Source organism: Oncorhynchus tshawytscha, linkage group LG14 (genome assembly GCF_018296145.1).
Source record: "Oncorhynchus tshawytscha isolate Ot180627B linkage group LG14, Otsh_v2.0, whole genome shotgun sequence".
Classification (NCBI taxonomy): Eukaryota; Metazoa; Chordata; class Actinopteri; order Salmoniformes; family Salmonidae; genus Oncorhynchus; species Oncorhynchus tshawytscha.
Genome location: NC_056442.1, coordinates 28,938,463 through 28,953,137, shown reverse-complemented (window position 1 = coordinate 28,953,137; position 14,675 = coordinate 28,938,463). Strand labels below are relative to the sequence as shown.

Genomic DNA, 14,675 nt, shown 5'->3' with positions numbered 1-14,675 from the left:
CTGTGTGTGTGTGTGTGTAACCTTTATTTAACTAGGCAAGTCAGTTATTCTTATTTACAATGACAGCTTACCCCGGCCAAACCCGGATAACGCTGGGCCAATTGTGCGCCGCCCTATAGGACTCCCAATCACGGTCGGATGTGATACAGCCTAGATTCGAACCAGGGACTGTAGTGATGCCTCTTGCACTGAGATGCCGTGCCTTAGACCGTTGCGTCCATGTGTGTGTGTTAACTATTTAACTGTACTAGAATGCTTAAAAGGCAGCTAAAATTGTAAATATCGGTTGTCGGTATCGGGTTTTTTGGCAAGAAAAATATTGGATATCGGTATCGGCCAAAAAATGTAATATCGGTACATCACTAGCAGTAATCATTAACAATGTAATACAAAAAATAACAAGGTAGAACAAAAACACACAAGATATAAAAATAAGAAAAACACGATAAAGTAAGTAAGCATACTATATACAGGGTCAGTTCCACTACCATATTTACAATGTGAAAGGATACTGGATCGATATAGGGAGATACTGTATGTACAGGGGTAAGGTGACTAGGCATCAGAATATATGATAAACAGAGTAGCAGCAGCATATACTGTGCCTTCGTAAAGTATTCTGACCCATTGACTTTTCCACATTTTGTTACGTTACAAACTTATTCTAAAATGTATTAAATCAGTTTACAGACAATACCCTATAATGACAAAGCAAAAACAGGTTTAGAATTTTTTGCTAATTTATTATTTAGAAAAAACTGAAATACTACATTTACATAAATATTTTTTTTTCACCTTTATTTTACTAGGCAAGTCAGTTAAGAACACATTCTTATTTTCAATGACAGCCTAGGAACAGTGGGTTAACTGCCTGTTCAAGGGCATAACGACAGATTTGGTACCTTGTCAGCTCGGGGATTTGAACTTGCAACCTTTCGGTTCCTAGTCCAATGCTCTAACCACTAGGCTACACTAGGCTACACTGCTGCCCCATATTCAGACTCTTTACTCAGTACTTTGTTGAAGCACCTTTGGCAGCGACAACAGCCTCGAGTCTTTTTGGGTATGACACTCCAAGCTTGGCAAACATGTATTTGGGGTGTTTCTCCCATGCTTCTCTGAATATCCTCTCAAGCTCTGTCAGGTTGGAGGGGGAGCGTTGCTGCACAGTTATTTTCAGGTCTCTCAAGAGATGTTTGATCGGGTTCAAGTCCGTGCTCTAACTGGGCCACTCAAGGACATTTAGAGACTTGTCCCGAAGCCACTCCTGCATTGTCTTCACCTTGCAGTGAAATGCTTACTTACAAGCCCTTAACCAACAATGCAGTTAAGAAAATACCTTAAAAAAAAGTAAGATAAAAAGAACGAATTATTAAAAAGCAGGAGTTAAATAACAATAGCGGGGCTATTTACAGGGGGAACTGGTACAGAGTCACCGGTGTCGAGGTAATATGTACATGTAGGTAGAGTTGCTTCTTGCTTTTTCCCCAACGCAGTTAAGCCAAAACCACGCCCGTTATTCAGAGGGGCGTTCTACAACGCTTTGTGCTCTCTCCAAGTCCGGAAGTGAATATCGCGTAGTGCAAAATTTCAGTCACTGTATAATAACATTTGTCCTTGTATTTCAAGATTGAAAAGTATAATAACATAATGTCGTGGACCGAACTAGCCATTAACGTCCCTTAACGCTCAAAGACAGATTCAATGGCTTTAGCATAGCGTATTTGACTGAATGATTAGCTAATAATAATAATTTGAGAAATTATGAATAATAAGCATAAGCTTTTACCTGATAATAGACTACTACTGATAATATAACAACTTCAAATACCGAGCTAGTAATGTTAAGTAGCCGAGGTTAACTTAGCTGACCTTCAATTGAGGAAATTCAGCAGAGTTCTGAGACATTTTTACAACTAATTGGAACTCTGAAAATAAATACATGGGCAATGTTACCAAACATGATAATAATAGGCCTGCATTATTGTAGGCAGCGAATTGTTAAATTACACTTTCCATCCTTACCTTGGAAGGTCACTGTCTCTAAGCTGAGAGGTCCAGGATGGCAGGAAGCTTGGCCCCAGTGATGTACTGGGCAGTACGCACTACCCTCTGTAGTGCCTTGCAGTCGGAGGCCAAGCAGTTGCCATACCAGGCAGTGATGCAACCCGTCAGGATGCTCTCGATGGTGCAGCTGTAGAACCTTTTGAGGATCTGAGGACCCATGCCAAATCTTTTCAGTCTCTTGAGGGGGAATAGGTTTTGTCGTGCCCTCTTCACGACTATCTTGGTGTGCTTGGACCATGTTCGTTTGTTGGTGATGTGAACGCCAAGGAACTTGAAGCTCTCAACCGGCTCCACTATAGCCCCGTCGATGAGAATGGGGGCGTGCTCGGTCCTCTATCTCCTGTAGCCCACAATCATCTCCTTTGTCTTGATCATGTTGAGGGAGAGGTTGTTGTCCTTGCACCACATGGTCAGGTCTCTGACCTCCTCCTTATAGGCTGTCTCATCGTTTTCGGTGATCAGGCCTTCCACTGTTGTGTCATCAGCAAACTTAATGATGGTGTTGGAGTCGTGCTTGACTGTGCAGTCATGAGTGAACAGGGAGTACAGGAGGGGACTGAGCACGCACCCCTGAGGGGCCCCCCTATTGACGATTGATGTTGAGGATCAGCGCGGAGGATGTGTTGTTACCCACCCTTACCACCTGGGGGCAGCCCGTCAGGAAGTCCAGGATCCAGTTGCAGAGGGAGGTGTTTAGTCCCAGGGTCCTTAGCTTAGTGATGAGCTTTGAGGGCACTATGGTGTTGAACGCTGTTCTGTAGTCAATGCATAGCATTCTCACATAGGTGTTCCTTTTGTCCATGTGTGAAAGGGCAGTGTGGAGTGTAATAGAGCTTGCATTATCTGTGGGTCTATTGGGGTGGCATGCAAATTGGAATGGGTCTGATGGTGTTGATGTGAGCCATGACCAGCCTTTCAAAGGTAGTCATTAAAGGTAGTCATTTAGGCAGGTTACCTTAGTGTTCTTGACCACAAGGACTTTAGTATTACAGACTCAGACAGGGAGAGGTTGAAAATGTCAGTGAAGACACTTGCCAGTTGGTCAGCGCATGATCAGAGTACGTGTCCTGGTAATCTGTCTGTCTGAATGTTGACCTGCTTCAAGGTCTTACATCAGCTGCGGAGAGCGTGATCACACAGTCGTTTGGAACAGCTGATGCTCTCATGCATGTTTCAGTGTTACTTGCCTAGAAGCGAGCATATAAGTTATTTAGCTCGTCTGGTAGGCTCGTGTCACTGGGCAGCTCTCGGCTGGGCTTCCCTTTGTAGTCTGTAATAGTTTGCAATCCCGGCCACATCTGACGAGCATAGGAGCCGGTGTAGTATGATTCGATCTTAATCCTGTTGTGTTGCTTTGCCTGTTTGATGATTCGTTGGACGGCATAGTGGGATTTCTTAAAAGCTTCCAGGTTAGAGTCCCGTTCCTTGAAAGTGGAAGCGCTACCCTTTAGCTCAGTGCGAATGTTGCCTGTAATCATTGCTTCTGGTTGGGGTATGTACATACAGTCACTGTAGGGACGACATCGTCGATGCACTTATTGATAAAGCCAGTGACTGATGTGGTGTACTCCTCAATGCCATCAATAGAATCCCGGAACATATTCCAGTCTGTGCTAGCAAAACAGTCCTGTAGTTTTGCATCTGCTTCATCTGACCACTTTTTTATTTACCGAGTCACTGGTGCTTCCTGCTTTAATTTTTGCTTGTAAGCAGGAATAAGGAGGATAGAATTATAGTCAGATTTTCCAATTGGAGGGCGAGGGAGAGCTTTGCTCGCATCTCTGTGTGTGGAGTAAAATGTGGTCTAGAGTTTTCTTCCTCTGGTTGCACATTTAACATGTTGATAGAAATTAGGTCAAACTAATTTAAGTTTCCCTGCATTATGTACCCCGGCCACTGGGAGCGCCGCCTCTGAATGAGTGTCTTCCTGTTTGCTTATGACGGTATACAGCTCATTGAGTGCGGTTTCAGTGCCAGCATCGGTCTGTGGTGATATGTAGACATCTACGAAAAATACAGATGAAAACTCTCTAGGTAGATAGTGTGGTCTACAGCTTATCATGAGACACTCTACCTCAGACGAGCAAAACCTTGAGACTTCCTTAGATATTGTGCACCAGATGTTGTTTACAAATATACATAGGTCACTACCCCGTGACATAGGCCACCGCCCGTGACATAGGCCGCTGCCCCGTCTTGGCTGTGTGCTTAGGGTCGTTGTCCTGTTGGACGATGAACCTTCGTCCAAGTCTGAGGTTCTGAGCGCTCTGGAGCAGGTTTTCATCAAGGATCTCGGTACTTTGCTCTGTTCATCTTTGCCTCGATCCTGCTCGATACTGACTAGTCTCCCAGTCCCTGCTGCTGAAAAACATTCCCACAGCAAAATGCTGCCAACACCATGCTTCACTGTAGGGATGGCGCCAGGTTTCCTCCAGGCGTGGCACCTGGCATTCAGGCCGAAGAGTTAAATCTTGGTTTCATCAGACCAGAGAATCTTGTTTCTCATGATTTGAGAGTAGGTGCCTTTTGGTGCCTTTTGGCAACTCCAAGCGGGCTCTCATGTGTATTTTACTGAGGAGTGGCTTCCGTCTGGCCACTCTACCATAAAGGCCTGATTGGTGTTGCTGCAGAGATGGTTTTCCTTCTGGAAGATTCTTCCATCTCCACACAGGAACTCTAGAGCTCTGTCAGAGTGACCATTGGGTTATTGATCACCTCCCTGACCAAGGCCCTTCTTCCCTGATTGCTCAGTTTGGCTGTACGGCCAGCTCTTAGAAGAATCTTGGTTGTTCGAAACTTTCATTTAAGAATGATGGAGGCCACTGTGTTCTTGGGCACCTTCAATGCTGTAGAAATGTTTTGGTACCCTTCCCCCCGATCTGTTCCTCAACGCAATCTTGTCTCGGAGATCTATGAACAATACCTTCAACCTCATGGCTTGGTTTTTGCTGTCACATGCACTGTCAACTAATTTTTTATTTTTTAATACATTTCCAAAAATGTATAAAACCTGTTTTTTTTGCTTCATCATTACGGGGTATTGTGTGTAGATTAATCCATTTTAAAATACATACTATAACGTAACAGAATGTGGAAAAAGTCAAGGGGTCTGAATACTTTCCGAGGGTACTGTATGATGATTGTATTTTTTAAATTTAACCTTTATTTAACTAGGCAAGTCAATTAAGAACAAATTCTTATTTACAATGACGGCCTACCCCGTCCAAACCCGGACGACTCTGGGCCAATTGTGCGCCGCCCGATGGGATTCCCAATCATGGCCGGATGTGATACAGCCTGCAATCGAACCAGGGACTGTAGTGACGCCTCTTGCACTGAGATGCAGTGCCTTAAACCCCTGCGTCACTTGTGAGTCACACACGCCGTGTGTTGGAGTATCAGTGTGCGTCGTGTGTAGAGTCCTGTGAGTGTGCATAGACAGTGCAATAATAAGAATAAAATACAAAGGTCAACTCAGATAGTCTGTGTAGCCATTTTGTTAGCTATTTAGCAGTCTTATGACATGGGGATAGAAGCTGTTCAGGTTCCTGTTGGTGTCAGACTTGATGTACCGGTACCGCTTGCCGTTCGGAAGCAGAGTGAACAGTCTATGGCATGGGTGGCTGGATTCTTTAATGATTTTCCGGGCCTTCCTTTTACACCTCCCGATATAGAGGCCCTGGATAGCAGGGAGCTCAGCTCCTTGGTCTTACTGATGTTGAGTGAGAGGTTATTGTTGGGGACACTGCCAGTCACTGACCACCTCCCTGTAGTCTCTCTCATCGTCGGCAGTGATCAGGTCTACCACCGTCGTGTCGTCATCAAACTTGATGATGGAGTTGGAGTTATACGTGGCCACGCAGTCATAGGTGAACAGGGAGTACAAGAGGGGACTAAGCACACACCTCTTTGTGGCCCCTGTGTTGAGGGTCAGTGTGGCAGAGTTGATGTTGCCTACCCTCCCCACCTGGGGTTGGCCCGTCAGGAAGTCTAGGATCCAGTTGCAGAGGGAGGTGTTTAGTCCCAGGGTCCTAAGCTTGGTGACGAGCTTGGAGGGGACAATGGTGTTGAAAGCTGAGCTGTATTTAATGAACAGCATTCTCATATACAGTATGTATTCCTCATCCAGTTGCAGAGGGAGGTGTTTAGTCCCAGGGTCCTAAGCTTGGTGACGAGCTTGGAGGGGACAATGGTGTTGAAAGCTGAGCTGTATTTAATGAACAGCATTCTCACATACAGTATGTATTCCTCTTATCTAGGTGGGTGAGGGCAGTGTTGAATGCAACTGAGATTGCGTCATCTATTGATCTGTTGGGGCGTTATTGCAAATTGGAGTGGTTCTAGGGTGTCTGGGGTGATGGAGTTGATGTGTTCCATAACCAGTCTCTCAAAGCACTTCATGATTACAGATGTGAGTGCTACAGGGTGGCAGTCATTGTGGCATGAAGCCTTAGAGTTCTTGGGAACAGGGATGATGGTGGTCATCTTAAAACAAGTTGGGATTACAGACTGGGACAAGGAGATGTTGAAAATGACCGGGAATATACCTGCCAGCTGTCTTCACATGCTCTGAGAAAGCGCCCTGGAATAGCGCCCTGGGCACATCATGGCTGGGTCTTCCTTTGTAATCTGTTATCGCTTTTATCCATAATCTCATGTAGACTGGCCTACCCGCACTGTATCTGCAAGCTGTGGGCTAGAGCGCAGGTTCCCAGACCAGAGTAGGCATATTTGCTAATGGAACAGTTTTTGTGACAACTATCTATAGAGGTGAAAATGTGATGGAAACACATCACAACACATTTATTTGGTACATGAAAATGTAAGTGAAAAAATACATTTTGTGTGCACTGTCATCACACACTGATTTTTATCTGCAACAAGTCTGTTTGGTGGAAACAGCACTGGTGGGAAAATTTGCATATTTTCTTTATGCAGATTCTAGAATATTTACATGAAATTCTGTCGCCAATTGGATGGAAACCTAGCTACAGTGATTGTTTTAAATTAAAATGGCAAAAATAAACATAAATAGCTTCTTAGCAAAAGGCTATTTATCATACACAATTTATCTTGGACATTCTGAGAGTGGTTTGAGTTAGGGACCTAATTGGAGTAGCCTAATGGGAGGGATATGTAACTTGACAACTAGCTGTCATTGACAGAGGGTCGAAACTCTCTTTGTTATTGGTCTATTAATTTACTAATTTACTTGCTTTGGCAACATTAACTTATGTTTTCCATGCCAATATAGCCCCTTGAATTGAATTGAATTAATTTATACTGCCTAATTTATTTATTTATTTTATTTCACCTTTATTTAACCAGGTAGGCAAGTTGAAAACAAGTTCTCATTTACAATTGCGACCTGGCCAAGATAAAGCAAAGCAGTTCGACACATACAACAACACAGAGTTACACATGGAGTAAAACAAACATACAGTCAATAATACAGTCGGAAAATAAGTCTATATACAATGTGAGCAAGTGAGGTGAGATAAGGGAGTTAAAGGCAAAAAAAGGCCATTGTGGTGAAGTAAATACAATATAGCAAGTAAAACACTGGAATGGTTGATTTGCAGTGGAAGAATGTGCAAAGTAGAGATAGAAATAATGGGGTGCAAAGGAGCAAAATAAATAAATACAGTAGGGAAAGAGGTAGTTGTTTGGGCTAAATTATAGATGGGCAATGTACAGGTGCAGTAATCTGTGAGCTGCTCTGACAGCTGGTGCTTAAAGCTAGTGAGGGAGATAAGTGTTTCCAGTTTCAGAGATTTTTGTAGTTCGTTCTAGTCATTGGCAGCAGAGAACTGGAAGGAGAGGCGGCCAAAGGAAGAATTAGTTTTGGGGGTGACCAGAGAGATACAGTGGGCAAAAAATTATTTAGTCAGCCACCAATTACGAGTGTAACGAGTGGAGGACAGAGGAGCCGAATAAAGAAGTTACAGGTCTGTGAGGTCCAGAAATCTTGCTTGTTTGTAGGTGACCAAATACTTATTTTCCACCATAATTTGCAAATTAATTCATTAAAAATCCTACAATGTGATTTTCTGGATTTTCTTTCCTAATTTTGTCTGTCATAGATGAAGTACACCTATGATGAAAATTACAGGCCTCTCTCATCTTTTTAAGTGGGAGAACTTGCTGACTAAATACTTTTTTGTCCCACTGTATACCTGCTGGAGCACGTGCTACAGGTGGGTGCTGCTATGGTGACCAGTGAGCTGAGATAAGGGGGGACTTTACCTAGCAGGGTCTTGTAGATGACCTGGAGCCAGTGGGTTTGGCGACGAGTATGAAGCGAGGGCCAGCCAACGAGAGCGTACAGGTCGCAGTGGTGGGTAGTATATGGGGCTTTGGTGACAAAACGGATGGCACTGTGATAGACTGCATCCAATTTATTGAGTAGGGTATTGGAGGCTATTTTGTAAATGACATCGCCGAAGTCGAGGATTGGTAGGATGGTCAGTTTTACAAGGGTATGTTTGGCAGCATGAGTGAAGGATGCTTTGTTACGAAATAGGAAGCCAATTCTAGATTTAACTTTGGATTGGAGATGTTTGATGTGAGTCTGGAAGGAGAGTTTACAGTCTAACCAGACACCTAGGTATTTGTAGTTGTCCACATATTCTAAGTCAGAGCCATCCAGAGTAGTGATGTTGGACAGGCGGGCAGGTGCAGGCAGCGATCGGTTGAAGAGCATGCATTTAGTTTTACTTGTATTTAAGAGCAATTGGAGGCCACGGAAGGAGAGTTGTATGGCATTGAAGCTCGCTTATACAAAATGAGTTGAAATTTCAGGCAGTCTTTTCAAACTTCTCTTACACTCAAAAGGTATTATAAGAATGTTTGATGTTTAGACAATTGTGAAATTTAGACAATTTCACAGCAATATTCCAAGCTCATAGTGTGGAAATATATATAAAACACGTTTTTGACTGCACTGCCCCTTTAAGAAGAAAAACAGACGCAATAGTTCCCGCCTCCGTAAACTACCAGGCGGTCACATCAGCACGGTGGACAGGGAAGGGAGGGGGAGCGAGCTAGCAAGGTAGCGGCGCCTTGCACACGAAACCCGGCTGGAATATCACTCTGTCAACCTTCCCGGGTGCGGAGAGCCGGGTAGGCTACGACAGGCTTCGGTAAATGCAGCTTTATTGAGGTAGAAATGCCGGCTCCAGCGTTTGGGTTTTTAGCTGGGTTATAAGTCATTATGTCTTAGTCGCAGGCTTGCCCATTCATGTAAGTACTGATAATTATTAATATTTACCGCTGTCCAGGGACAGAGACTAATGTATTTTCACGGTCATTCTCTACGTTTTTGACATTGTGGGTCTATTCATCTTCTGAGACGTTTCACAATCGAAATGCTGGCGACATCATACGACCATGTGGCCTGTTCTGGGATGAAAAAATAACGGGGGAAATGAATAACCAAGTAACCGAAAAAATATCATATAATTGTAATTTACACCAACATGTATTGGGGTGGTCGTGCTGTCACTCAAAATGACATGATGCTTGAATAGTTTTTCTGCTTGTAGAAAGACCAGGCAGATAGCCTACTCCCAGCTCTTTGCTGAACAAATAGTGCTTATGCATTATTTGTAAAGCCTCTTCATCATCCAGGGCTATGAGGTCATATTTATGAATAGAAATCAAAATGAAGATGGTTATTTACTGCAGTGATACACGGTAGCTTGTTTATTCTAGACTGAAAGTACCAAATTTGAAACAGAGCTGTTTGGAATGGCTTTCATATTTGACATGTGCATGATATCTATGTTACAGAAATATGGTCATATTCACATGCATACAGTACATATTTCCACATACAGTACTTATGTCCACATACAAGAGTTGCCAAAGATGCATGATCTCACTAATTTGTTTATATATACTGAGTATACCAAACATAAACAAAAATAATATTATTGAGTTGCACCCCCCCACCCCTTTGCCCTCAGAACATGCCTCAATTTGTCAAGTCAACAAGGTGTCGAAAGTGTACCACAGGGATGCTGGCCCATGTTGACTCCAATGCTTCCCATAGTTGTGTCAAGTTGGCTGGATGTCCTCTGGGTGGTGGACCATTCTTGATACACACGGGGAACTGTTGAACATGAAAACCCAGCAGTGTTATTTTCACATACATCAGATAGGTGCAGTGAAATGTTCTTTTACAGGGTCAGCCATAGTAGTACGGTGCCCCTGGAGCAAATTAGGGGTAAGTGCCTTTCGGCGCAGGTATTCGAACCAGCGACCTTTCGGTTACTGGCCCAACGCTCTAACCGCTAGGCTTACCTGCCATCATACAAATAAATGATCACATTGCTTATTCTTGATTGCAGCCTATTAGCATATCATATTAATACCATAGATTACACCTGGATGTCCCTTTGTGCTCCCTAATCTACAACGTTGACATTATGGGGAGACTGAGGGTTGCCTGCGATTTCGATTGAATTACCACTGTGCCCTGGCTTGCGCTGCTCTCCAGCCACACAGTAATTGAGTTCTACTGGCACATTTTCCCCTCAATCTTTCCAGAGCCTGTCTTTTGCTGCCTTTGTCTCTCTCTCACTCTCTCTCAATCTCTCCCCCTGTTTCTCTCACTCTTTCTTGGTCTCTGTCACCGCTCTGTATCTTTCTCTTCTCTTTCCTTTTTCTCATTAGCATTTCTTCATGCAAATTGTGATTTGGGTGGATTAAGTTGGGCAGTGGGCAGGTTTAAATTTAGAAGCGCTCTAAGGTAATTGATGGCTTAAACCAACCAACCAACCAACCAACCAACCAACCAATAAAACATAGAAGCCAATTGAAGGTACTTGTGCTAAAGGCTTAGGTTCTATAATCAAAGTAACAAGGCACTTTATATAAATGAGTGGTGGTGCAACCGTAAGATACAGTCCATTTATGAACTTTACGGTCCATTCAATTCTCTCAATATCATCTCATCTATTCAGCTCTTAGAGCCCATGTCTGTTTCTATTTGTCATATTTTCAGGGATATACCATACTGTAAAAAACATTTTTTTTGCCGTATATATTGCAGTGGTCATAGTCTTCACTCATAGTATAGCCTAGTGAGTGATATTAGTTCTGTTTTCCCTACAGACTCAAAGAGCCTGGTCAATGGGAACCATCAATCAGGAGCATCCCAGTCGCACCACCCAGCCCCCGGTGAGAGAGTCCCTCGCTCCGAGCATAGTGCCATCGTCAGCTCCATCGAAAAGGACCTCCAGGACATCATGGACTCCCTAGTCATGGATGATCCCCAGCCTTCCTCTTCAGACTCAAAACATCCAGACCACCCCATCCCCCACTCCCCGCTGTCCCCCATGGTCAACGGAGGAGGCCGCTACCTCCTCTCCCCTCCCACCAGCCCAGGGGCCATGTCAGTGGGCTCTAGCTATGAGAACACCTCCCCGCCCTTCTCCCCTCTGTCCTCTCCCTCGGCGGCCAGCAGCGCAGGCAGCTACACCAGCCCTTCTCCCAGCGGCTGCCTGGACCCCCAGGACCTATCCCTGCCCCCCGTGCCGGTCCGCTCATCCAGCTACAACTACGCAACTACACCACCCATCCCCCAGCCAAGGACCATAATGACAAACTACAGCCCCGGCGGTGGGGTGCAGAGGGTTCCTGAGAGCCCCAGGCTCCAGAGGAAATGTCTCCTGGAGGCCCCCCAGAGCCCCAAGCCGGCTCGCAGAGGCCAGAGCCTGGACAGCCCAGGGGTGATGGGTTCAGAGAGCCCTAGACTGACCCACCTATCTGTTGCATCAGCCGATGCCGGGTACATGGGCAGGAACGCAGTGCCAAGTAACCCCAGACTCACCTCCAATTCCCCCTATGCCGCCACGGCTTCCTCACCATCCAGTCCCAGGACGAAAACGGGCACCATCCTCCAGGAGCGTCCGGCCAGCCCCTTCAGAGAGCAGGCGGACCGCTCCCTCACCTCCAGCTCTTCCAGACAGCTGCTATCCCAGTCCAGCAGGGCCTTCCAGCCTCCCCTGGACCCCATCGTCCACATAATCCAGGGGGGCTCTCCACTCCAGCAGCACCACCCCTTCCCCCACCCTCTCACGCTGCAGCCCCCAAAGAGCCCCCGGCTCTCCCACAGGAACCTCGACCTCAGTGGCGGTGGTGGCAGCAGCATGAGGGAGCTCCCCCCTCTCAGCCCCTCCATGGCTCGCAGAGGGGTGCCTGTTCTCCCCGGGGCTCTCCCTGGAAGTATCCCCATGTTGAGAACGCCCGAGAGCCCATCATCATTGGGGAAGCTGGGAGTCCCGGAGAGCCCCGCGCTCCGACGCAAGGCCGGCTCCCCCCCGGAGGACCAGTTTGGCGGCAGTGTGGTCCGAGCCCGCAGCCCCTCCCCTACCTTGGGGCTGATGATGATGGAGAGTGGGGGAGGGGGAAGGAAGGCCAGCTTTGGGAACGCCCTCTCCCCTGCTTACAGCCTGGGTTCCCTACCTGGCTCTTCGCCTCTCGCCAGCCCTAGGGGCCATAGGAAGATGTCCGGGGGCCCCCGGGATCAGAGGGGCCCCCACCCGGGCATGCGGGAACGGAAAAACAGCATCTCTGAGATCAGCGACAACGAGGACGAGCTGTTGGAGTACCACCGGCGCCAGAGAGAGGAGAGGCTCAGGGAGCAGGAGATGGAGAGACTGGTAAGTGTAGTAGCCTACTGTTAGCTTTGAGTTAGGCTACCTATCCACACAATTCATCATTGACCTATGTGGTACAGGGTAATAGCAAACTAGAAGTTATTCAAAGTAATGCTATCAATTCAATTACCATTCATTTTGATACTGGTCCTCAAGGAGATAACTCAGCTGCCTGGGAAATATGCCCCTTATCCAGCTCCAGACGTTGACACAAAAATCTCTCTGTCTTTCTGTCTCCGTCTCTCACGCCACTATCTATCAAATAAAAATAAAATATGAAAGGGTGTGAATTCCCACCCTAAAAAACAACAACAAAACCTGAAGTTTCTTTGCAACTGGATCTGTTGAGCTGTAGTTCGGCTTATAGCCTTTTTTAACCAACATGTTTAGTCTGTCTCCACTCAAGTGTTCCTCCACATCACCAGATAACCATTTGTTTAACCTAAAATGATGGGAGTGGAGAGCACCGGGAAGTCCAAATTTGTGAGGAAAAGCGAGGAGTGAAACTATCTTAACTGCTGACGTGCGGTGACGGAGCAGCCATGTTTTTCCAAAGCAACCCCATTGTTTGTTGTCCCTTTTTGCACTAAAGGGAGGGAGCAGTAGACTTGGACTTATGTCCCTAATGAAGCGCCTGAGACAATGACCCTTAAAATACTTTTACATGCTTTTATATGCTGTGTGATAAACTCTTTTCTACCTCCTTGTATTAGTAGTAATAGAATGACTAGAATGGGGAACCCCCTTCAAAACATGACAATATGAAGGTACAGTCATGGGTACATTCTATTTCTATGAGTAGGGTGCTGCTGCCAAAATGAGGGTAGTTCTTTTGTGCAGAGGAGGAATGACGTGCCCTAGCCTCTCTGTGTATACTGGGCTACCCTATGGTTCCCAACAGGAGCATTACTTCCATTATACAGCAGTAAAACCATGTCTGGCAATCCCAGAATGGACACAATCTGTCTTTGTCTCCTCTGTCACCCCCATGTGTTGGAATAGGCTGTAGCCCTAAATGTTAGAGAAATGTCTTTCTCAAATCAACGAGAAAAGCAATTGTCAGGAAGAAGGCAATTTTCTAATCTAGATCAAGTTAATAATAGTTCCTTTTTTATTAAGGACAACAAGATCCCCCAACCTTTAGGCCTATCAGTTAAATTGTATTTGCGATTCTCTCTGTATGGATGGGGTTTCAATTGAAATGATGGTTATTACAGCGAACCATAACGACTTTTGGTCTTAACCTTGTGCCATTAGACTGGGAAATATTGACAAAGGACAGAATGTAAATAGCAGAAGGAATAACAGGGAATGTACATACTGTAAGCAGTGGTGTAAAAATACTTGAATGTACTACTTAAGGAGTTTTTTTTATGGTATCTGTACTTTACTTTACTATTTCTATTTTTGACAACTTTTACTTCACGACATTCCTAAAGAATATAATGTACTTTTTACTCCATACATTTTACCTGACACTCAAAAGTATTTGCTACATTTTGAATGATTAGCAGGACAGGAAAATGGTCAAATTCACACCTTTATCAAGAGAACATGCCTGGTCATCCCTATTGCCTCTGATCTGGCCGACTCACTGAACATGCATGCTTCTTTTGCAAATGATGGCTGAGTGTGCCCCTGGCTATCTGTAAAAACAAGAAAATGGTGCCGTCTGGCTTGCTTAATACAGTATAACGAATTTGAAACTATTGATACTTTTACTTTTGATACTTAAGTATATTTTAGTAATTACATTTACTTGTAATACTTATTTAAAACCAAATACTTTTAGACTTTTACTCGTATTTTACTGGATGACTTGTTCTATTGAGGTATCTTTTTACTCAATTATGACAATTGGGTACTTTTCCCACCACTGTACATAAGCCATGCAGATAAGTAATGTAACTTAGAAAGGGAGGTACTACGAATGCGGACAGATTG

At 44.9% G+C, this 14,675-nt stretch overlaps 1 protein-coding gene across 15 annotated transcripts in view; it reads left to right on the top strand.

Moving 5' to 3' along the window:
• Nucleotides 1-14,675, top strand: part of LOC112266940 (pleckstrin homology-like domain family B member 1) — a 102,668-nt gene that overhangs the window by 52,040 nt on the left and 35,953 nt on the right. For all 15 annotated transcript variants that reach the window (XM_042297277.1, XM_042297283.1, XM_042297276.1 and 12 more), the window contains one exon: nucleotides 11,185-12,734. In XM_042297277.1, the coding sequence (XP_042153211.1) occupies nucleotides 11,185-12,734 (1,550 nt within the window). The remainder of the gene's footprint in view (nucleotides 1-11,184; nucleotides 12,735-14,675) is intronic.